Source organism: Anabrus simplex, chromosome 5 (genome assembly GCF_040414725.1).
Source record: "Anabrus simplex isolate iqAnaSimp1 chromosome 5, ASM4041472v1, whole genome shotgun sequence".
NCBI classification, from domain to species: domain Eukaryota; kingdom Metazoa; phylum Arthropoda; class Insecta; order Orthoptera; family Tettigoniidae; genus Anabrus; species Anabrus simplex.
This window is the reverse complement of record NC_090269.1, coordinates 305970482-305994146: the sequence shown is the minus strand read 5'-3', so window position 1 is coordinate 305994146 and position 23665 is coordinate 305970482. Positions and strand designations below refer to the sequence as shown.

The window sequence follows — 23665 nt, the reverse complement described above, 5'->3', positions numbered from 1 at the left end:
ATTTTCGAAAAAAATTGTAGGGTGCGACCATTATACGATGAATATTTAATACCAGTATTTGTATTACTCAAAAAATGTATTTATAACTAAATTGTATTTGATACAAATTTAAGATGCACGTAATACTCGCGTTTATACATCAAAATAATTAAAATAGTCTAAAACAAAATTCATAATTTTTCGCAACAATTCGGCGAACGTTTTTCCAACCTGAAAATAAAAATGAACGTATTAAGTTAATTTGTCATTAATTTGAGTATTAAAGTTAAAATATTACACTTGCAAAAAATTATCGCTTTGTTGTGAAATGCGGACTTACCGGTACGCAATTTATTCCAAATCTTCGGTGTCGCTATCGCAGGTTTCGCTATCTGATGCGCCGTCCTCGCCTCTGTTAATACCAGTATCAGATTCTTCGTCTCCCTGCCACACTGCGTCATCTTCGGAACCGTCTAGTGCATTCGAAATCCCAGTCCTTTTGAAGCTCTTGGAGACTAGTTCAGGTGGTATAAGATCCCAACTCTTCTTCACCCACGAGCATAACAAGTCCAAGGGTGGACGCCTGATATTTCCGGCGGGCGTCAATTGCTGATCGCCGCTCATCATCCACTCGTTGTAAAATCGACGTAAGTGGTCTTTAAAGGGTTTATTAACACATACGTCTAGTGGCTGCAAAGCAGATGTTAGGCCACCAGGAATGACTATCTGTCGGCAGCAAGGAAGCATGCAACAATTTATCAGTTTAGCTCGTTGGTTGCAACACACTACTGCGCTTGCGCAAAGCTCGCAAACCGGAGCTCTAGCTAGCGCGGTGTAGATCTACTGTACAGTTGACTGTATTCCGAGACGTCAGTAACAAACATTCATTTTTTTCAATTTCTTTTAAACATACGGTAATTAGGTTAATATTTCTTCCCAGTTATTGATGATTTTATATTACATTACTGACGAGTTTATAAAATAAAACTTTAATAGCATTGGATAATAATTATCTTGACTGCTTGGATAAAAGTTTTCATCCCATGCCCGGACACTTATGACGTTGTAGTAAGATAAGAGTCTAGCGATGACAACTGAGACATCGTAAATAATTCGGCTGAACAATTCCGTGGAAATCTGCGTTATCGTCTTGGATTTCACTTCGTGCGCAATAACACAGGAGCCGGCCCCATGGTGTAGGGGTAGCGTGCTTGCCTCTTACACGGAGGCCTCGGGTTCAATTCACGGCCGGGTCAGGGAATTTTACCGGTATCTGAGGGCTGGTTCGAGGTCCATTCAACCTACCTAGCCGGTATTTCCTGGCGACGTTGCCGATAAGCGATAACTTACAGCCTTACGTATTTCAGATGGGAACTCATAATATGTAGGTGGTGAATAAATAGTACACTGTCTCGCGACCACGTTGTCAAACTGCCGATAGCCTACCGGTAAGCATAATATGTAGGTGGTGAATAAATAGTACACTGTCTCGCGACCACGTTGTCAAACTGCCGATAGTCTACCGGTAAGCCATGCGTCGTACATATACCGGTATTATTTATTTATACGTTGTGCAACATGTCGCAAACGTGACTGTGTTGCCAAATTGCCCATAAACCATACACGTATTTAAATTGCGCATTCATGTGCAACTTACGTTGCAGTTCCATTTTCCTTTTAACCAGATTAGTGAACAAAATTTGGACGTGCGACGATTATGTAATTAAAGGTTTAAAGTCCGATTTTTGTATTGAAAATGAAGGATGCGACGATTACGCGGTGGCGACGATTATGCCGTGAAATACGGTATTAAAGTTATTTCCATGCGTTCTACCTCAGTAGTTTGGGAATAGCCCCTGTTATGTCGGCCAAGCGCCCTATAGGTCTTAAATTTTTCTTTTGGAGCTCAGTCTTTGACTCCATTTCAATTGTACTCGGGCAGTTCATTAAACCTGTTGTTTTTCACCAAGGCCCTGTAGGTTGGGTATTAGATACCTTTGTGTAATAAGATTTGTATTTGTAAATAGTGCCTTGTAAGGCCAGAGATTATTAGAATTTCATGCTATGTTGCCTTGAGTAGGCTTGGGAAACTGAGAGCACGTTAGCTCTTTTTCAAGTGTTGTAAAAGTGCCTCTGGGGGGCTTGGTATTGTAATTTAGGGAGCAAGTGCTCCATGTATTGAGGGATTTCTGCCCTTGATTAAATTTGTGCTCTTTGTAAATTTGAGCTAGGAGCTCAGGAAAAGTGAAGCGAGGGCTTGAAGCCCATGATCTGTTAAAACCACTAATCTTGTTTAATGTTTGCTACTTGTACCTGTAAAAATTGTGAAGTTTGAAATTGTTGAAAATATAACCTTCAGTTTAAGTTTTAAATTCAATTCTTGACATTGTAGTTAGACCCATTCATCCCAGCACCTCTGCGATCCACGATAAACCCCGGAACAGTATCCAAAAAAGTGCATTTTCATTATTCAAATAATGCATTAAGATGAAACACTGGCAAACATAACCTCACGCAATGAAAGAAAAAGAATGCTATTCCAAAACTACGACAAATTATGCTGGCTCCCGTGTGCAAAGGCTTTATCTCTTGGATTACTGTACTGTTTGAATTTTTAGATGCCTTGTACTTGCACGGAAAGTGCCTGACGGTCTTACAACATCGTGGCTTAGCAAACTTTCCTATGACGAGGTGAGGAAGTGTCTCGCTTCCGTGTGCATTGCAACATGGTACCAAAGAGAATATGCACAGTACAGCGTCCCCCACCCTTGTACAATTACCCGACTGGCACTTCTCTCCTTTAAAACCATAAGTCCATTCGGGTTCTGCATTTTAAAAAAACAACGCAGTTTCATCGGCATTGACAATATTGTTTGGTGCACACAAATTGATTATATGAGCCACGCTTTTTTACCAACTGTCGGCATCGCCAGTGTTTGCGGATTCTGCTTCTCCGCCCACTGCCTGCTACATGGTATTGTAGAGTTCCTTAAAATGCTGAATACAAAAGAATTAAGATTTCACTCGAACTTAGCAAATCTGAAGCACACTGTAAACACACGGAAGTAAGAGAAAGAGCAGAAGGCACGTTCTTTCATGACGCGGAGAAATTTTGAATTTAAATTACTCTATAAAAGACTTTTTTTTTTTTAATGTAAGGGCAGTCTTGAATCAAAAGTCTGAATTTCGGAAATGGGACCAACATTGTTCTTGGAATTAAACAATTTAAATAACATGACAGAACCATACCTCATGTTTCCGGGAATGAGAGCTTCTTAGAATTAGGTGAGATTTTGAATGAACAGAATTCAAATTATCGAGATTCTGCTGTATTAGGCAGTACCATTTGGCTGATAAAACAGGCATGAGGGAGTTTAAAAAAGTAACTATGGTTGGTTGAAAACGGTAAATGAAAATGTAAACAGATTGTGGGATGGGTTTTTAAAGCAATTGTTGAGGAATGTGAAAAATAGGTTTGTACCTTTAAAGGTGGTAAGGAATGGTAAAGATCCACTATATTATAACAGGGAAGTTGTTTCTTTTTTTTTTTGCTAGTTGCTTTACGTCGCACCGACACAGATAGGTCTTATGGCGACAATTAACAGGGAAGTAAAGAGACTATGAAGGAGATGCAGGTTGGAAAGAAATTAAGTTAGAAATGGCTGTGGATGTAAGGAGAAATTGAAGGAACTTAGTAGGATATTGAATCTAGCAAAGAAGTCAGCTAAGGATAACATGATTGTAAGCATAATGGTCGGTCATAGAAATTTTAGTGAAAAATGGAAGATTATGTATAGGTAATTTAAGACAGAAACAGGTTCCAAGGGGGACATTCCAGTAATAATTAATGAACAAGGGGAGTGTGTATGCGAGGATCTTCAAAAGGCAGAAGTATTCAGTCAGCAGTATGTAAAGATTGTTGGTTACAAGGATAATGTCCAGATAGTAGAGGTGACTAATATAGAGAAGTATTAAAATTTACCTATGATAACGATATTTACAGTAAGATACAAAAGTTGAAAACTAGAAAAGCAGCTGGAATTAATAAGATTTCTGGGGATATACTAAAGACAATGGGTTGGGATATAGTACCATATCTGAAGTACTTATTTGATTATTGTTTGCATGAAGGAGATATACCAAATGAATGGAAAGTTGCTATAGTAGCCCCTGTGTATAAAGGAAAGGGTGATAGACATAAAGCTGAAAATTACAGGCCAGTCAGTTTGACATGCATTGCATGTAAGCTTTGGAAAAGCATTCTTTCTGATTATATTAGACATGTCTGCAAAATTAAAAACTGGTTTGATAAAAGGCAGTTTGGGTTTAGGAAATGTTGTTCCACTGAAGCTCAATTTGTAGTGTTCCAGCAAGATATAGCAGATATTCTGGATTCAGGAGGTCAAATGGATTGTATCGCGATTGACCTATCTAAGGCATTTGATAGAGTAGATCACGGGAGACTACTGGCAAAAATGAATGCAATTAGAATTGACAAAAGGGTGACTGAATTCGTGGCTATGTTTGTAGAAAATAGAACTCGGAGAATTAGAGTAGGCAAAGCTTTATCTGTCCCTGTAATAATTAAGAGGGGAATTCCTCAAGGCAGTATTATTGGACTTTGAATTTTTCTGATATATAAATGATATGAGTAAAGAAGTTGAATCAGAGATAAGGCTAATTGAGGCTAATGTTATTCTGTATAGAGTAATAAATAAGTTACAAGATAGTGAGTAACTGCAAAATGACCTCGATTTTGTTGTGAAATGGACATCAGACAACGTATTGATGATAAACAGGGATAAAAGTCAGGTTGTGAGTTTCACAAGTAGGAAAAGTCCTCTCAGTTTTAATTACTGTGTTGATGGGGTGAATGTTCCTTTTGGGGATCATTGTAAGTACCTAGGTGTTAATATATAAGGAATGATCTTCATTATGGTAATCACATAAATACAATTGTAACTAAAGGGTACATATCTCTGCACATGGTTATCAGAGTATTTAGGGGTTGTAGTAAGGATGTAAAGGAGAGAGCATATAAGTCTCTGGTAAGACCCCCAACTAGAGTATGGTTCCAGCGTATGGGACCCTCACCTTATTACTTGATTTGTTCTGGGTCATCATCATAGGTTGTTCTGCCGTCCGGCAGGTCCAATCTCTCGATCTTGGGCCCTTTTCTTCACTTCTGCATAATCTTCCTTTCTTTTTCTAATGCTGTCTAATAACTGATATCGTCTCCTTCCTCTTCCTCATTTTCCTTTTATCATCCCTTCAATTGCTACTCGTAGTAAAGTGTTGTGTCTTTGATTATGTCCTATCCAATTTTTCTTCCTATTTTGGATTACAGTCAGCATGCTCCTCACTTCTCCCACTCTCTTCAGAACTTCCTAATTTTGATATTTTATCTTCCCATTTTACACCTTCGCCAAATCCACGTCTCAAATTCCTCTATTCTTCTCTGTTCTCCTTCCTTATTGTCCATGTTTCAGTGCCATATAGAGCTATATTCCATATGTAACACCTTGCAGGTCTCTTCCTCAGATCTTTCTCTAGCGGGCCACAAAACTGTATTTTCTGCTTGTTGAAGCTTTCCTTGGCTAAGGCAATTCGAGCCTTGATGTCTGTTATAGAACGAAGGTCTTCATTCATAATACTTCCAAGATACTTATTCACCTGTTCAATAATTTCTCCCCATATCTTAATCGTTGCTTTTTCACCTTTTCCTCCAAGTATCATGAATTTGGTTTTCTTTTTGTTTATGCTCATTCCATACTCTTCACATTTTTTGTTTAATTCTCTCAGTATTTTGCAGATGTCCTTCATATTTTTAGCTATTACTGCCATATCATCAGCAAATCTTATACATTAAATTCTCTTACCTCCAACGTTGGCACCTCTTTCACCATCCAAGCATTCACAAATAATTTCCTACAAGTAAATATTAAACAAAGTGATAAGTAGCAACCTTTTCTAACACCTTCCCCCAGTCTGATTTCTTCTGTTAATTCTCCTCTTACTATCACTCTTGCTGTTTGGTTGTAATATAATTCCTTGATCAGTCTTCTCTCTCTCCATTCCACTCCATGTTTTTTAAGTATCTCCAAGAGCTTATCCCACCTCACTTTGTCAAATGCCTTCTCTACAAAGACTGTGTATACTTTTGTATTCTTCTCTATGTACCTTTCTCCTATGACTTTCAGTAAACCAATGGCATCCCTTGTGCCTACTCCATGCCCAAATCCATATTGTTCTTCACCAATATAATTCTCCATTCGTCTGTAAATCCTTCTGTTTATTGCTCTGGGTGATTTCCGACAAAACAGTAGCGTTACAAAAATGTTGCCAAGTTTGGGCTGGGAAGACTTAGGAGAAAGGAGAAGAGTTGCTCGAGTAAGTGGTTATTCTAAGTCATCCTCATGATTTTTCAGTATTGAAAGTTATTATACAAGAAAATAACAAAGGTATTTTATTGGTCCCCCTATTCAATACTATCCACTTTTATGTGATTACATTTATATACAGCTATAGTTTTACGGTACATGTTTCGCCCTTTCTAGAGATCATCTTCAACCTTTAGTCAACCTTAAAATGTTGAACTTAAATATAAAATAAAATGTGAAGCCAAGAAGCTAGATAATTAACATTGTAAAGCTAAACTTAGTATACGAAGTCATGTAAAATATCGACAACACTACATTAAAACTGTGATAACAAAATAGATTAAAACTATCTCAATTTCGGTCTAAGACCATGCATCTGAAACTAAAACTAGGTCTTCATGTTTCTAGAATGCGTGGAACTTGTATATTCTCGAATATGTAATTCCAAGAAAGTTACAAAAGATCTTCCTAAAAGCTAAAGTTCATGTGTTTAAACTGACTAAAGATGATTGCATTTGTATAAGAATATAAATTTTTGAGTGAGTTGTAAAATACGTAGTTGGTGCTATCGTAAATAATATAACGGGTGAGTATGCAAAGTTTGTCAATAGAGACAGTTATAAAATAAGGCGTTAGCTGGAATCGCTGCTAAGAATATCATAAGGTGAACTGACGATAACCGCGTAGTCTCATTGGGATAGTTTTAATCTGCACTATTGCCCAAAAGTTAAGCATGAGTTACGGGTAAGAAGGGCAACAGGAAATAGACCGCAAATCGCTCGACATAAGCACTTACCAACTTTAGGCGTTTGCTCTGTATAGGAAAGGAGTGTTCCCTGCTATAATTATAATGTTATTTGTTTTACGTCCCACTAACTACTCTTTTACGGTTTTCGGAGACGCCGAGGTGCCGGAATTTAGTCCCGAAGGAGTTCTTTTACGTGCCAGTAAATCTACCGACACGAGGCTGACGTATTTGAGGACCTTCAAATACCACCGGACTGAGCCAGGATTGAACCTGCCAACTTGGGGTCAGAAGGCCAGCGCCTTAACCGTCTGAGCCACTCAGCCCGGCGTTCCCAGCTTTGACTAGCGGCGTAACCGCAAGGTAAACACAGCCAGTGCCTGCGCCCCATATTCCTTCAGTTGTGTTTACCCTGTTACAGTGTGCGGAGTGTAGCCTTGTGGTGAACGTGAAATATGTAGGCACTATGCTGCCATTTGGACCCCGTTTTTTAGGGTAGAATACTCGGCCGCCTGGAAGCAGGCCAGACACAGACCAAAGTCGCCGTATCCTTGAATGTGCCACAAAGTGTCATTTCCAGGCTTTGGAGATGATTTTGAGACACAGGAGATGTTGGTCGTAGGCCAGTACCAGGTCAACCAAGGGTAACCGCCCCACAGCAGGACTGATATCTGGCCTTAACCGCCCGACGAAATAGGAGTACACCTGCAAGACAGTTGTCGGCAGAGCTTGTAGCCGTCTCAGGGGTCGCTGTTTTCCAGCAAACTGTGTACTGGAGGCTCAGAACAGCAGGGCTGTTTGCCCGACGTCTAGCGGTGTGTGTCCCGCTTACTCCAGCACAGAGACGGTCCCGTTTACTGTGGAACTGTCAAAATCGAAACTGGACCATGAATGAATGGAGGCATGTGCTTTTCACAGATGAATCCCGCTTCAGTTTGCAGAACGATTCCCATCGCACATTAATCTGGAACTGGGTAGCCGATACAACCACAGGAACATTGTGGAACAGGACCAGTATGGTGGTGGTGGCGTCATGGTGTGGGGCGGCATCTTGTTGAATGGTCGTACGGACATCTTTGTGGGTGGTCCGAGGCACACTGTTAACACTCGGAGATAAGGGATGAGGTACTGAGACCACATGTTCAACTCTTCAGAGGTATGGTTGGTCCAGACTTCCTCTTAATGAACGATAATGCCCGACCGCACCACGCTGCTCTGGTGGATGAATTTCTGGCTGGGCAAGACATTTATCTCATGGACTGGCCAGCGTGGTCTACGGATCTGAATTCTAGAACATGCCTGGAATGCATTGGGGAGGCGAATTACATCCCGTCAGCCTCCGCCGAGGACCCTCCAAGACCTTCACATTGCCCTTTCAGAGGAATGGGATCGACTGCCACAAGAGCTCTTGGACCATCTGATAGAGAGCATGCCACGTCGCTGCGAAGCATGTGTGGCCGTTAAGGGTAACGATACACCCTATTAACAGCATATTTTGTTGTGGAAGACCTTGCCAAGTTTTGTTAGTTGTCAAAGGTGTACCTTAGCTATCAGAACTTTTGTGACACTGTGTTTTTTGGACAAGTTGAATGACATAAGGTGTGTGATTCAGCTTCCCTTCGTTCAGCAATCTGTCTGACATTCCTATCAGGTGGTATGGCCTCGTTTAGTGCTTACGCTTAACTTTTGGACACTTGTGTATTATGTTATCAAAGTTTTAATGTAGTGTTGTCCATATTTTAAATGACTTTGTATACTAGTTTCAGCTTTACAATGTTAATTATCTATCTTCTTGTTTCATATTTTATTTAATATTTAAGTCCAACATTTTAAGATTGACTAAAGGCTGAAGATGCCCTCTAGAAAAGGCGAAACATGTACTGTAAAACTGTATAGCTGTATATAAATGTAACCATATAGAAGTGGATAGTATTGAATAGGTGGAACAATAAAATACCTTTGTTATTTTCTTGTGTAAGTGTTATGTTCCGAGCTGTCTGTGGAGAGATGGCGTGGAATGACATCGGTAGGCGAGTAAGTTTGAGTGGTGTCTTTAATAGTTGGAAAGATCACAATATGAAGATAAAGCTGGAATTCAAGAGGACATATATTCATTTATAGGAAGGAGAGTTGGATTGGAATAACTTACCAAGGGAGATGTTCATTAAATTTTCAGTTACTGTGCAATCATTTAAGAAAAGGCTAGGAAATCAAGTAGGGAATCTGACACCTGGACGACTGCCCTAAATACAGATCAGTACTGACTGACTGACTGACTGACTGACTGACCTGTATGTAGTGTCGCACATCAACTGTTGGATCTCCGGCCCAATGAAAATTTCTGCCTTCAATTTTGCATCAGTTTTCACTCTCCCAACCTTTTTCAGATACGTAAAGCCTTCGCCATTGTGCTTCAGAGCTCACACAAGTTTTTCATGGGGCCAAGTTTAATGTGATGGGGTGGAAAAAATATTTCTTCACTTATCTGAAGGTGCACTACTGTAATAATAAAATGGATCTAAATATATTAAATATGAAAAAATGAGAAATATCATTTTAAAAGTATGATGTTACAGAAAGAAAAAAAATAGACATGATACTGTATAGGCTTTTGGGCTTATGCAGTGACAAGAAAATAAGGTGAAATTCTTTACATTTCGCAGAGAACTGTGCTCTGCATCATCAGAAGAAAATCTCGACTATCCACGACTGTTCATTCATCCACACATTCTTTCTCGTGGACAGTCAAGATTTGCTTCGGATGACCCAGAGCACAGTTCTCTGTGAAACGTAAAGAATTTCTCTTTGTACACAACTGCGCTGTGTAGCCCCTCCATTGCTCGGCCATGCAACCCAGTGATGAGTTGTACACTCCAGCGTCCACCCATTATGGTTGGCCATGGTCTTGAACTGGATCCAGAACATCACCCAAGATGTAGTCACATTGATGTGTGGAGTTTTCAGTTTTGCGGCGCTGATACCACTTTTTCTGCTGGTAGGCCTTAGGCTGGTTATGAGGGCCGTCATTCTTCCCTGTACAGTAGATCACTCGCCTCTTGCTGCAAGTCTCTAACACTCGACTTAACAATCTGAGGTATTGCCCTAACTGTTTATCGAGCATTTCACTTATGTCATATATAATGTCATTTCTAATCTTAGTCCAAGAGCATGCACCTCCCTCTCTAACTTTTACTGTCTGCCATTAAGTTCATTCAACTGGGCTTTGAGTTCAGCCTTCAGGTCATGCTGACTAACTTCAAACTCTACTCTATGTTCATCCTTGCTAGCTTTAAACTCTGCTTCAACTTGATCCTGCCTGGCTTTAAATTGTTGCTCCATTGCAGAGTTTATCTTAAGATAGCCTGGAAGCTAGGTTCCATCTTGCCATTTACACTTTAAAACAATCTTGCTTCTGATACCAATTGTGACAGGCTATCAGGGCCCTTAATTAAAATTAATACACGGAGAGGTAGCATCTTTTGCTGTCCATTAAATTTATTGAACTACTATTTACATTTAACTCGCGTTTGAGTTTCCCCACTCACTGCTCAGTGTCCTTCCAGAATAGTTTGCAGTTAGCAAGCTTCATTGAACCGCAGAGCTGTCTGACGACCTCATTGTCCATGAATGACATGGACTCATGACTGTCTGCTTACTTCCACTCGCAATTGATGCACTCAGGTTATTATTTGGAAATTTTTATATCATGTGACACAGTCAGGCTGTTGTAGCTCCTCTCTGTGACTACATTGTGTGAGTGAATCGAGGGTATGGTAAAATTGACTCCGACATCCTTCTCTTTGTGTAGTTTTTCTCGTTTCCCTGAAGTTGAAACAGAGACTGACTGCTTTCTTATATAGGTGATCTGAGATTCCAGTCGCTCTTACCTCCAGAGCATTCTGGGTGCCTGGTGCATTGTTAACTTGTAGGCGCTTCCTTGTTGTGGACCTCAAAAAATATCCTGGTGCACTTGTTTTTCCCACCACATTGTTACAGCTGCACCAAGATTATTATCTCTTGCTGGCTGCCTGGGTCAGACTTGATTACTACAATATTAAAATGCATGAATTTAAGTAATTCATAAAAGAAAGTGGAACCAAACGTGAAATGTCAGAATCTTCACAGATAGGTTGAATTTTCACCTGTTCTCTTTATTTCTTTGCCTGCTTGTGCTTCCCCCTCCTCCCATTTACCCAGAATTAACCTGCTCTTAAAGTTCATGAGGCCGTAGTTCTTCAAAATATTCCACATCTGTATGACACTACTATCTTCATTGCAGTTTTGTTATTGGTTATTGTAGCATACATTGAATTTCTTATTTCTAATCATGGAATACTTATGAAGATTGAGGTAAATCAATAGAATACTTGAGATTGTTTGGTACCCTTAAACTATAAGATAAAAATACATGTGGAAGACAGTTATCTAAATTGATGGCTTTGGATGAACACCAGTAACATTAATAATACGTAAGCTACATGATTGAGGTTTTTGATGTGGGATTTACTTGTGATATTTTCTCATTTAGAAATTTTTAATGTCTCATTGTGTTTCAGGTGAGCTATTACTTCCCTCTGAAGACACTCTGGAGATCCTTCTTCTGTGCCCTAGTAGCAGCATTCATCCTACGTTCCATTAATCCATTTGGCAATGAGCACTCTGTGCTTTTCTACGTGGAGTACAACAAACCATGGATATTCTTCGAACTGGTTCCTTTTATTGGCCTAGGGATCATTGGGGTGAGTATATTAAGTAAAAAATGGGACTGCTTGTAAAAGAAAGCTTATTATGGCTTGTTAACTTTTGGTTTCAACTTTCTCTGGTGTCTCAACAGAAACTCCTTTGGGATGTGTTGATGTTACAAACTTTCAGGGATGATGGAGGACAGCAAATGGATCAATTTGAGATAAGGGACCATCATCATCATCATCATTGTCCCACTCCAGTCGCCTGGGTGTGGTTAACAAGCCTCCTCCACTCCTTTATGTCCTTCTACTTTTCCTGCTCCATTACTTCTGCCACATCCAATCCATCTTCTCTAATGTTCTTCCAGATCTGATCCATCCACCTTCTTCTTGGTCTTCCAACTGGCCTCATTCCCTTAACGTCCTTTCCAATTCCCTTCTTGCTACCAGTTCCTTCCCCATTCTTTTTTATGTCCAAACCATCTCAGTCTTGCTTTCTGTATGTTCTGTACTGACGGTTCTATGTTTAGCTCTTCTCTGATTTTAATATTTTGAATTCTATCTTTTCTTATCTTTTAAACCGATGTTCTTAAAAATTTTATTTCTACTGCTTGGATCATACTATCTTGTCTCTTATTAGCTACCAGAGTTTCTAGCCCGTATATTACAATTGGTAAGAAATACTGTTTATATAATGTTAATTTTGTTCTCTTGGGTACTTTGTCATCCCATAAAAGCTCTCTGACTTGATGATAGAATGTTGTACCTTTACTTAGTCTGTTATTAATTTCAGGGTTGATTTCATTACTTCCATTATTAATGCTACCCAGATATGTAAACTGTTCTACATTCTCTAACTGTTCTCCATCTATGTTCACTTTGCTTCTCTTTTTCTCTTTTCCACAGTGCATGACTACAGTTTTCTTTTTACTAATTACCATTCCAAACTCCTTCAGATTTTCATGCCAAATGTCCAGCCTCCTTTGTACTTCTTTTTCTCCTTTTCCCCAAATCACCACATCATCTGCAAATACCAAAGCATTAGCAGCAATTATTCAACCAATATGATTAATGGAGTAATAAGCTATTAATTTTCGTAAGAAACTTTGGTTAAGTCAAAGGAACAAAAGATAGGAGATTGATTTCCAAATGAGAATTATATTTCACTATTTATTCATTCCCTTCATCACTACTGATACTCTGTTTTACATGTTTTATGATTTCATCCATCGATATAATAAACAATAATGGCAACAGTGCACTTGCTTGAGACCTTTTTTTGTATAAAATGTTTCAGCAACCACTCCCCACTTGTACAGTGCTTTTACTCTCATGATAGAACATTTTTATCTTTTTAATTAATGATTTTGGTACATTCCTTCAGTAGGCATTGCCATACATGTTTTCTCTTAACTGTATCATAAGCTTTTTCCAAATCCAAAAATACGAATATGATTTCCTTGTTAGTTTCCAGATGTTTTTCCATTATCGTTTGTACTGTAAATATCAAGTCTTGTGCTAATACATATATCACACCCTCGCACTGTATTTAGAAGTGAGAGATATTATTGTCAGTATTTGATTTATTATTATTATTATTATTATTATTATTATTATTATTATTATTATTATTATTATCATCAGTATTTCAGTTGTATGTTTTGTCATTAATAATTGTAAGCTGGGAGGTCTCCATGTGTGGTGTGAGTAATTTGTTTTATACAAACATGGTAAAATCATTGCTATCATAACTCAGGAAATTCGTATGACTCATGTGTATGTTCCAAAATCTGATGAGGTGGACTTGTTATTGCATTCGAAAACTTCCGATGACTCAGTTGAAACACCCCATAGTTTGTTGATCTTCTTGTGATTGCCGTGTGACACTGGAAGAAGTTCAGTGTGTGGTCTTGACAAGAGGATCTACTCATGATTGGCTGGCCAGGATGAATCGAGACGGATCATGTGAGAGGAAAAGGAAAGCAGAGATCTATATATGCAGGTGTCACGGCGAGGAAGGACGACACTGTGCGGGAATGAAGTAGTGCTGACACACTATACGGGAATGAAACTTCACAATACGGTACTGGAGTGACACTGCTGTACTATACTGGACTGGACTTCAAACGTTTGTGGAACATAGTATTTTTATGTTTGTGGAACATGACTGACCTACAATTGTGGAGTGCTTGGGCACTAAGTATTGTAGCGCATGTGGCGGCTTGGTATTGTATGTCGGTGAAAGCTGTGGGGTAATATATCTCCGACTTTCCAGAGTTTACGCTTTAGAACGACAAGCGTGTATTGCTAAAGTGAATATATCTTTAAAACAAGTGTTAAGAGTCAGTGAACACAGTATTGTGAGGGTACAGTATCTGTGTGGTATAATAAGTGCAGATTATGATAATCGGCAAGTCGTGTTCAAACAGAAACTGTGAAGGGTACTTGTATACATATATGTACATTGTTCAATGGACTAACTACACATGGTGGCTTAGTTCTTACTTTCATTTTCCCACTGTTTTCATTGTTGTTGTAAATATGGAGTCTTCCAGTAATATTTTGTGTGTGTATTATATGTATATTTTGGTGTGTTGATGAGGTGCTCATGCACGGATTTTATTGAGAATATACTTAGTTATTTTAGAATCACTGAAGTTATTGATGAACATAATTGCAGTTCCTACCTATTTAGTCGTTTTCAGAAGGTTAGGTAAGGCCTGAAGCAGATGTACCAGTGCGCAGCTTTTACGTACACGTCCTGGGAGAGAAAGAATTATTATCATGCTCTATCAAAATTCAAGGGATCCATTTTGGTGAACTCTGGCGCCCATACTATGGACATTTCGATCAATTATTGTTATTAATTTCATTTATTTCAATTATTTAATACATTTTTTGAGTAATTTTCTTTATGATCATTTATTAATATTAACAGTTACAGTCTATTGTTGATCTATGTGGTCTAAAGCCATATTGTTCTTCCTCTGTGTTTCTGTTACAGTGGAACCTCGATTCTCCGTTTTTGGAGAGACCATGAATAAAAAACGTACAACATGGGAAAACGGAAAATCCGGGAACGAATGAACCATCAACAATTTGGCTAAATGTAACAAAAGTCAAATATGTTTACTTATAAACTTACAAACACTCCTATATCAAACCAAACTACAGCCCCAATGGGCCTTCTGCCTACCGAGCGACCGCTGCTCGGTCCGAAGGCCTGCAGATTGAGGTTACGTATGGTCAGTGTGACGAATCCTCTCGGCCGTTATTCCTGGCGCTCTAGACCGGGATCGCCATCTCACCCTTAAATAGCTCCTCAATTAAAGGTAATTGTAGAATGAGTGAACCTGGAACTAGCCCTCATATCCAGATAAAAATGCCTGACCTGGCCGGGAATCGAACCCGGGCCCTCTGGGTGAGAGGCAGGCAAGTTAGACCGCGGGGCTGGCATCAAATATTAATTACTGGTACACTACTTAATAATCTCGAAACTTTACATTCAGTTTTACTGGGGAAACTTCGTCAGTTTCCTCTGAAAACTTTAAGTTCAGCAACTTTGATTAGCCAAACTCTTCAAAAAATCTGAACGCCAAGCCAAACAACAATTGACCACAAGTAGGTTTTAATTCTCTAATCTAATAAAATAAATCACATTAGATACAAAAGTGCCCAGCATGATGGCGAAAACCCTTTTTTTATCTTCCATTGTAATTTGGTCACTAGTATTCTGTTCGTAGTCAGTTTATGGAAATCGTGTACCTCGTAAATTAGGCCTACATTGACTTTTAAAGGTTATGTTGAACTCGAGAATATGGTTTTGAATGCAAGTATCGATCCTCAAGTTCTCGAATGCATTATATTCAATCTTGCCGTCACTAATTACAATCAAATTGGAAACAGAAAAAATATCATTAACACTTCCGAAATTATGGTTATTTGCGACCTTGAGCTCAGCTGGTAAACACGCTTGCTGTACAAGTCGGTACGAGTGCGAAATGATACAAAGTTTTAAAATGTAACGTGCACAAATAAAACGACTGCGGTTTTTATAATATTTTAACACAAAAACGTGGAACTCGGTCTTATATTAGGACCAAAACAGTAATAGGCAATCCCTTGGCTTTATGTATGTAAGGTACAACATCTTTTCTGGTCTCGATAACATAATCATATACAACAATATTAAAATACCAAATTTGTGTTACTTAAGAAGGAACAGTTTCGATTCCTGCCTGAAAGCCCAACGACTATACAGTGCCCTGAAGAAAGTGTCAAAAACCTGTTCAGCGATACACTCGAAAAAAGTAAGTACCTAAACGTGTACCCCTGAACAATAATGTAGACGTTTTGAAAGTACGAACATTTGATGAAACTCGTTCCATCTTCAAATAGAGCTGTCAAAATGCGCTGTCTCCTTCCAATTGTTGTGGACACACTGCTTTATGATTTCGGAGGTTTCTCTAAATACCACCCGAATACGATGCTAAGATGGTCCCTTATGCAAGTTCACTGCCGATCGCGTTTTTAGTGCGGTACAGTACTTCTTCAAATTACTGCAATGACGGGACGTTAACACCAAGATCCGTAAGTATGCTGTAGCCGTCCTTTTGTGAGGTACAGTTTCTTGAAAATAACACGCAATTGAGGATTTAGCGTTGATGGGGCTGAAATTTATGGCTGGTTGATCCGGGAAATTGTTTCTTCGAGGAACGGATAATCTGGGATTTTTACAATGTGATGTATTTAGGATGCTCACGGGACCACGTAATTTGAACGAATAATAAGGGAAAACGTCGTTTCTGGGAACGTATAATCGAGGTTCTACTGTATATCCCTTAGTCTTTTTTCTATGTCTTTCTCCATTATTTGTAGCCCATGTGATAATAGGGTTATACCTCTAAAATTTTCACTTTTTTTTTTTTTTTTACAATGTTTCCTTGTTGCCAATCTTCAGGAATCCTTTCATCCTTCCATATGGCATTGAGGGCTCTGTATAAGCCACTTTAGTCCAATTCTTCCTGCTGCCTTAATCATATCAGCATTGTATTCGTCTTTTCCAACTGCTTTACCTTTGGTCATAGCTTTCACTGCCCTTTCAAGTTCCAACCATGTTATCAGGTTCTCTTCTTTTTCTCCATCTACAGTAGAAGTCCGTTAAGCGAGAATTCACAATGGCGAAAAATTTCCTCGCTATAGCGGATTGTCATTATATCCGATTTTTGTAAAAGTCGGGAAAACCACCATACACATTAGATTCAGTATGAAATGGCAATTAGTTTATTCAAAATTTGAATTTTTGCGGATAATATCCACACTGCGGCTTACTTGTTTGTTGTTTATCGAAATCCGATACTAAGTGAGAGAGTGTGTTTAATTTTCTTTCTGAAAAAATATATATTGCCGTATTTCTCCGAATCCAAGACGACCCCCACTTTTTCCTTCAAAAAATTATCAGGCTTAAAAAGTGCGTTGTAAAATCATATGAATGTCTTTCTTATACAGTACGTATATTTAGACTGTAGACGCCGAATATTGGCTTTAGTTATGCTGTAATTTTTTGCGGCTGTACAATTATACTTTATTTAATAACCATTACCGTTAACTTTAAATTGGCATCATAATATCGAAGGGAACTCGTTGAAAATTTGCCGGCAATACACATTCCACGCGTCTCTATAATACGACGATTCATTAGGAAAATATTCTTGCTTACTATAAAACTGTTACATTCACTCAGTGTCAGATATAACTGGCTGCCCCTACACGCACGTCTTGCTTGCCAGATTCAGCCAACTTCAGCGGCTAGCGATGTATAGGTCTTTTAATCGCGGACTTTGAAAGTCAACGAACTAGTTTATTGCGCCTAGGTATGACAGTTCCGCCCATGCATTTTTGTGCACATACCTCACAGTTTCATCTTAGACTTCTTTAAACCGTCCTTGTTGCGGGCCACTGAATGCATTTTTTGTCAGTACGCATTTTTAAGCTATCTTTGTGTTCACGGTAACACCGAATATTGGCTTTAGTTAGGCCTATGCCGTATTTTCTTGCGGCTGCAACTTAAAATTGGCATCATGATATCGACGGGAACCCGTTGAAAATTTGCCGGCAATACCTGTTCCACGTATCTTTGCAATACGACGATCCATCACGAAAATATTCCTGCTATATATAAAACTTAATTTTACTAAGCATCAGGTACAGCAGACGCGTTATAACTCTGCTACTGAGAAGCCGTGGCCTTTCTAAGAATTCGAAGACTCGCATGTTTTGATGCCATTCTGTAGATTTGAGAAACGTTTTTGTAGAGGATAATAATGTCATTCTCTCTTCACTATTTCCCAAGATCCATTAGCGTTAGACATACTCACTGTACGACCAGTCGCCGCGGCTAGCGATGAAAAATGAAAAATATACAACCTGTTTTCCAGTCATTGACTGGGTTAGGGATGTAATGAACGAATCATATATAGGCCCTACGATGGGGTCGCCACTCCCAAAGTGATTTAGTAATGACGAATAGAAGCTATGAAATGAGAATGGAGAGTGTTGCTGGAATGAAACAAGACAGAGAAAACCGGAGTACCCGGAGAAAATCCTGTCCCGCCTCCGCTTTGTCCAGCACAAATCTCACATGGAGTGACCGGAATTTGAACCACGGTACCTAGGGGTGAGAGACCGACGTGCTGCCGTCTGAGCCACGGAGGCTCTCGGCTAGCAACATAGGCCTATAATAAAGAGGTGGTCGTTTGTTGTCAACGAGTTTTGTGTGTGTGTGTGTGGGGGTGTGTGTGTGAAAAATAGTTGCCAGTGGTGTTCATTACTGTCAGGCCGCGAATGCAAAACAACCCTTGATTTTTCACGTGAGATTCTGAGGAAAAAACGTTGTCTTGGATTCGGAGAAATACAGTATCACTCCAGAGGCTTCTGTGGCAAACATTTCAGTTTTCTTTTTCAAACAGCTTCACCTTACCTAACCGTATATGCATCATGAAAACCTATTAGAAACGCATGTAGAGAAATGATAACCTCTCGCTAAAAATTGACATGGGAATAGCTTTCCAAAATTTAACTAGATGGGAGAAAATATAAACTATCCTCTGAAATCAGTGATGCACCCTCCCATATCTTGAGGTGTATCACTATCTTACTTAATTTCAGTATACGGATACCATTAAAATTAAGAGGTCGTTTACTTCAGCCATTATTTTTAACGAGTTAACTACTGCTATCGGCCACGTTATTTACGCATTTATTATGAAAACCTGTTATCCTCTTTTATTTCAAATTTTCTTTTGAGAACAGCAGCCGACGGGTATTACTAATAGACTCCAATATCGCCTTTGAATGTTGACGAGAGACCTCGCAAATGCACATAGCGCGAAAACTATACCGTACCGAAGATGATCGATCGCATTTTGTGGCAAATGATTCAGTTTTGTTATTCAAATAGCGTCACATATCCTAACTTATCTGTACTATATGTATGATGAAAACATACTTCAAGCAGAAGTAGAGAAACTATAACCTTCTTGCTATAAATTTACATAATAATAGCCTTTAAGTTATTTAACGGACGCGAGAAAATATTATCTAACCTCGTAATCAATGATGTACTCTGCCATATCCTGAGGTGTAGGCCTATCTCATTCTTACTTAATTGCGGTATTTAGCATTAAAAGTAAGCAATCGTTTATTCAGCATTTATCTTTAAGCATTTATCTTTAATGAGTTAATGGTTATCAGACACATTATTTACCGGTACGCTTTTATTATGAAAACATGTTCTCCTCTTTCGTTTTCCTCGCGGAAGAGCATTCGACGGGTATTACTAATCGATTCCGACATTGCCTTCGAATGTCGACGAGAGAGCTAGTTGGTGGGCATAGCGAGAAAACGACATGGTACCGAAGATGATCGATCGCGTGCCGTATAATGACTGGGTGCATAAATATCGGCAATGGAAAAATGGAGTGCGCATAATCGCTCATAATAATGGATGCGTCAGTGATAGGGTTCTCGCTGTAATTGAAGGATAATACACAGTTTAATATAGGAATTTTGAAGGGACGGACAAATTTATTGTTATAACGAGGTTCTCGTTATATGCCGTACTCGCTATAGCGGACTTCCACTGTATTTCCATTGTCTTATCTCCTTCCTCCGATCAGTCATCCTCATTATAAAGTTTTTCAAAATACTTTGCCATTACCTTCTGAAGACCCTTTTTGTCATGTACTATGGATGCATCTTTCCTCTCTAATGCCTTGATTTTTTCTTGAGTTATTCTTTGCGATTGTATTACTCTGTATAATAGTTTACGATTTCCTCGATTATCTTGCTCATTTTTCTTTGGTAAACTCTCCCCAACATTTCTCCTTCCTTGATACTCCTCTTTACTTGTAGTTTCAATATTTTGTATTCCACCTTCCTATCTTATTCTCATCCCTCTGATACGTTTTTTGCTTTTCCTTATCCATTTCTTTCTTCACCTTGTTCCTTTCTTTTATTTCTTTTTTTAATTTTGTTTGTCCACCACCGTGTCTCCTTTCCCTTAACCTTTGCTTTTGTTTTCCCTCATACCTCAATCGCTGCTTCCACAAATGGCTGTCTTAAATTGTCCCACTCTTCTTCACCACTTCGTATTTCCGTGTTAGGCAACTTCCTTTTTATACAATCTTGGAATGCCATTCTTTTATCGTTGTCCTCATCCTCCAGTTGCCAAATCCTGATCTTTGGTTTCTTCTTCAATACAATTTTAGGGGTTTTTACTTGTTCTAATTCCACGATCAATAATGTGTGATCACCTTCCGTACTTTAACTGGGGATTATCTTTGTATTCGTGATGTATCTTCCCCATTCTTGGTCTGTTATTATAAAATTGATGAGTGTTCCATACTGTCCATCCCAACAATATCGGCTGATCTTATGGATATTCCTCTTCATAAACCATGTGTTCTTTATCATCAGTTTATTTCTGATACAAAAGTCCAACAGTTTCTATCCATTTTCATTTCTATCGCCATACCCATGTAGCCCAGAACATTCTCATATCCCGTTCTGTCAGTTCCCACTTGAACATTCAAATCTTCCATTATCATGATCCCATCTCCAACAACGTGTGTTTCCAGTTCATTGAGGAACTCTTCTTGTCTTCCACGCTACATCCTGTCTGTGGAGAATACACCTGTATTATTTTCATTAGTTCCTTTTTTACATGTATGTGCATAATAATAATTCTTTAATTTACACACTCAACTTCAGCTATTGGTTGGACATTCTGATTCACTACAAAACCCACTCCATTTCTTTTCTTTTTACCATATTCTTTTTTTCTCATTTTCTCTTTACCATATTCCATAAATGATTGAGTCAAAAGTTAGGCAAAATTCTACTCATTTAAGTTTGTTTACCTGAGCAGGTTTCACCAGCTGCTCCATTTACAACAAATGTTCGAAATGGCGTCCCGCTGCATCAGTGGAGGCATGGCATTGTTGCACAAAGTTCTGCCGTACCCATTCAAATATCCGCTGTGTCTTTTGACCAGCATCACAGGCAGCGAGAAATCTTGCCAAGAGATCCTCTTCAGTATCGACAGGTGTCTCATACACAAGGCTTTTCACATGGCCTCACAAGTAGAAATCAAGTGGGGTGAGGTCAGGTAAACGAGAGTGGGCCACCAAACAGGACCTCCTCATCCTATCCACTTTGCAGGGTATGTCTGATGCAAGTGTTCACAAATCCTCAGTCCAAAGTGAAGTGGGGCTCCATAATGTTGGAACAACGTCCGTTGATGAAGGGTAAGTGAGATGTGTTCCAGGAACGTGGATAGTACATGTCTAAGCACCACTGTGTACACTGCTGCATTTAGGCAGGGAGGAAGAAGAAATTATCGAAACGATTAATTATTAATAACTTTTGACTCTTAACATTTCCAGACTACAGTTCCTTATCTCACATTGATCCTTTTACCGTCCTCCATCCCTGAAAGTTTGTAACATCATCATGAATACACTCTGTATATGTACCGTAGCTTTCTTTCCCTCAAAAGTATGCATTGATAACTGTACTATCTTCCAGTTTTCAATACAAAGAATTTGCATGACTAGTCCTAAGTGTAGCAGATGGTTTCCCTGACATTGATATAGTGAAACCTCGTTAGTACATTCCTCATTAACATGTTTTTCTGTTTAGCTTGACGTAAATTCGAAGTCCTGATTCTCATATAAAAATACCTCCCTTATCGAGTCACAAATTTTCGCTATTACCACTTAGTACAATCACATTTTTCCTAGCCCTGAAAATATTCTTTGTCATCCCTAGTGCAAGGAATGTGATATCCAACTCAGGTATGATCCCACACCGCAGTTGGCAGGTCTGGGAAATTTATATGATAATAGAGAAGTGCCTTGAATTCCTGAACTTCACAGGGCAAGTTGTACTTTCGGGGAGCAAGCTGTTTGACTTAGGAATGTTCAGTTTTGCTTGCTGGTTAGCAGTGAGATTTCTGAATAATCCGGTGGGCCTGTTTGTGCTTGTACTGTATTTCCCATTTCAATCAGAAGTTAGAAATTTATTTTGAGTTGAGTGTTACAGTGAAGGATAGCAAATACAGTAGAAGTCCGTTATAGCGAGAATTCGTAACAGCGAAATATTTACTCGCTATAACGGATTCTCGCTATGTCTGATTTTTAAATGAAATTACATAAAATCAGCTTCATGGTCCGTATCGCACTTCAATAGATTCACAATTAAGTATTTATTTATTTTCCACCTAGTCGATACAATGATTGCTTAAGGCAATTTTTAATGGTCAAAAGTGGTACATGTTTCGTATATTATCAACATCTTCAGCCACATAACACTGTTTAGATGAAAAATATATAAATTGACAAATTAATGCTTTAGAGGAAGTGTCCTTAAAATTAACATAAGATTGACAACATTAAAACAAACATTTGTTTGAAATTATAACATTAAAATTAAGAACCCGTTTATCTGCCTTTATTTTTAACGAGTTAACAACTGCTATCGGCCATGTTATTTACGCATTTATTACGAAAACGTGTTATCCTCTTTCATTTCGAATTTCCTTTAGAAAACAGCAGTGGACGGGTATTACTAGGCTAATCAACTCCAACATCGCCTTCGAATGTCGACGAGAGAGCTCGCAAATGCACATAGCGAGAAAAATATACCGTACCGAAGATGATCGATCACATTTTGTGGCAAACATTTATGTAGTTTTCTCATTCAAACAGCGTAACCTAACCTAACGTAACCGTACTATATTTATCGTGAATACTTACGTACGGTACTTCTAGCGCCAGTAGAAAATACTCTTCTCGCTATAAATTTACAGGATAATAGCCTTTCTGAAATTAAACAGACGCGAGAAAATAGAAACTAACCTCTGAAATCAATTATGCACGCTGCCATATCTTGAGGTGTATTTCATCCTTAATTAATTGCAGTATTTAGCATTAAAATTAAGCGATCGTTTCCTCAGCCTTTATTTTTAACGAATCGGACACGTTATTTACATATTTATTACGCAAAAATTCCTCTTTCATCTTGAATTTTCTTTACGGAACAGCAGTTGACGGGTTTTACTAATCGACTCCGACATCGCCTTCGAATGTCGACGAGAGAACTCGCTAGTGGACATAGTGAGGAAACTATACCGAAGGAGATCGATTGCATGCAACATAATCCCTGGGGTGCATAAATATCGGTAACAGAAAAATCGCCCGTAATAACGGATGCGTCAGTGATAGTGCTCTCGCTGTAACCGAACGATAATACACAGTTTAATATAGGGATTTTGAAGGGACCGGCAAAAATTGTCGTTATAGAGGGGTTCTCGTTAT

At 38.8% G+C, this 23665-nt stretch overlaps 1 protein-coding gene across 10 annotated transcripts in view; it reads left to right on the top strand.

The window, feature by feature from the left end:
• The window catches only part of ClC-c (chloride channel protein 3), a 376006-nt gene that overhangs the window by 249722 nt on the left and 102619 nt on the right, over positions 1-23665 (top strand). For all 10 annotated transcript variants that reach the window (XM_067147496.2, XM_067147494.2, XM_067147491.2 and 7 more), the window contains one exon: positions 11661-11843. In XM_067147496.2, coding sequence (XP_067003597.1) covers positions 11661-11843 — 183 coding nt within the window. The remainder of the gene's footprint in view (positions 1-11660; positions 11844-23665) is intronic.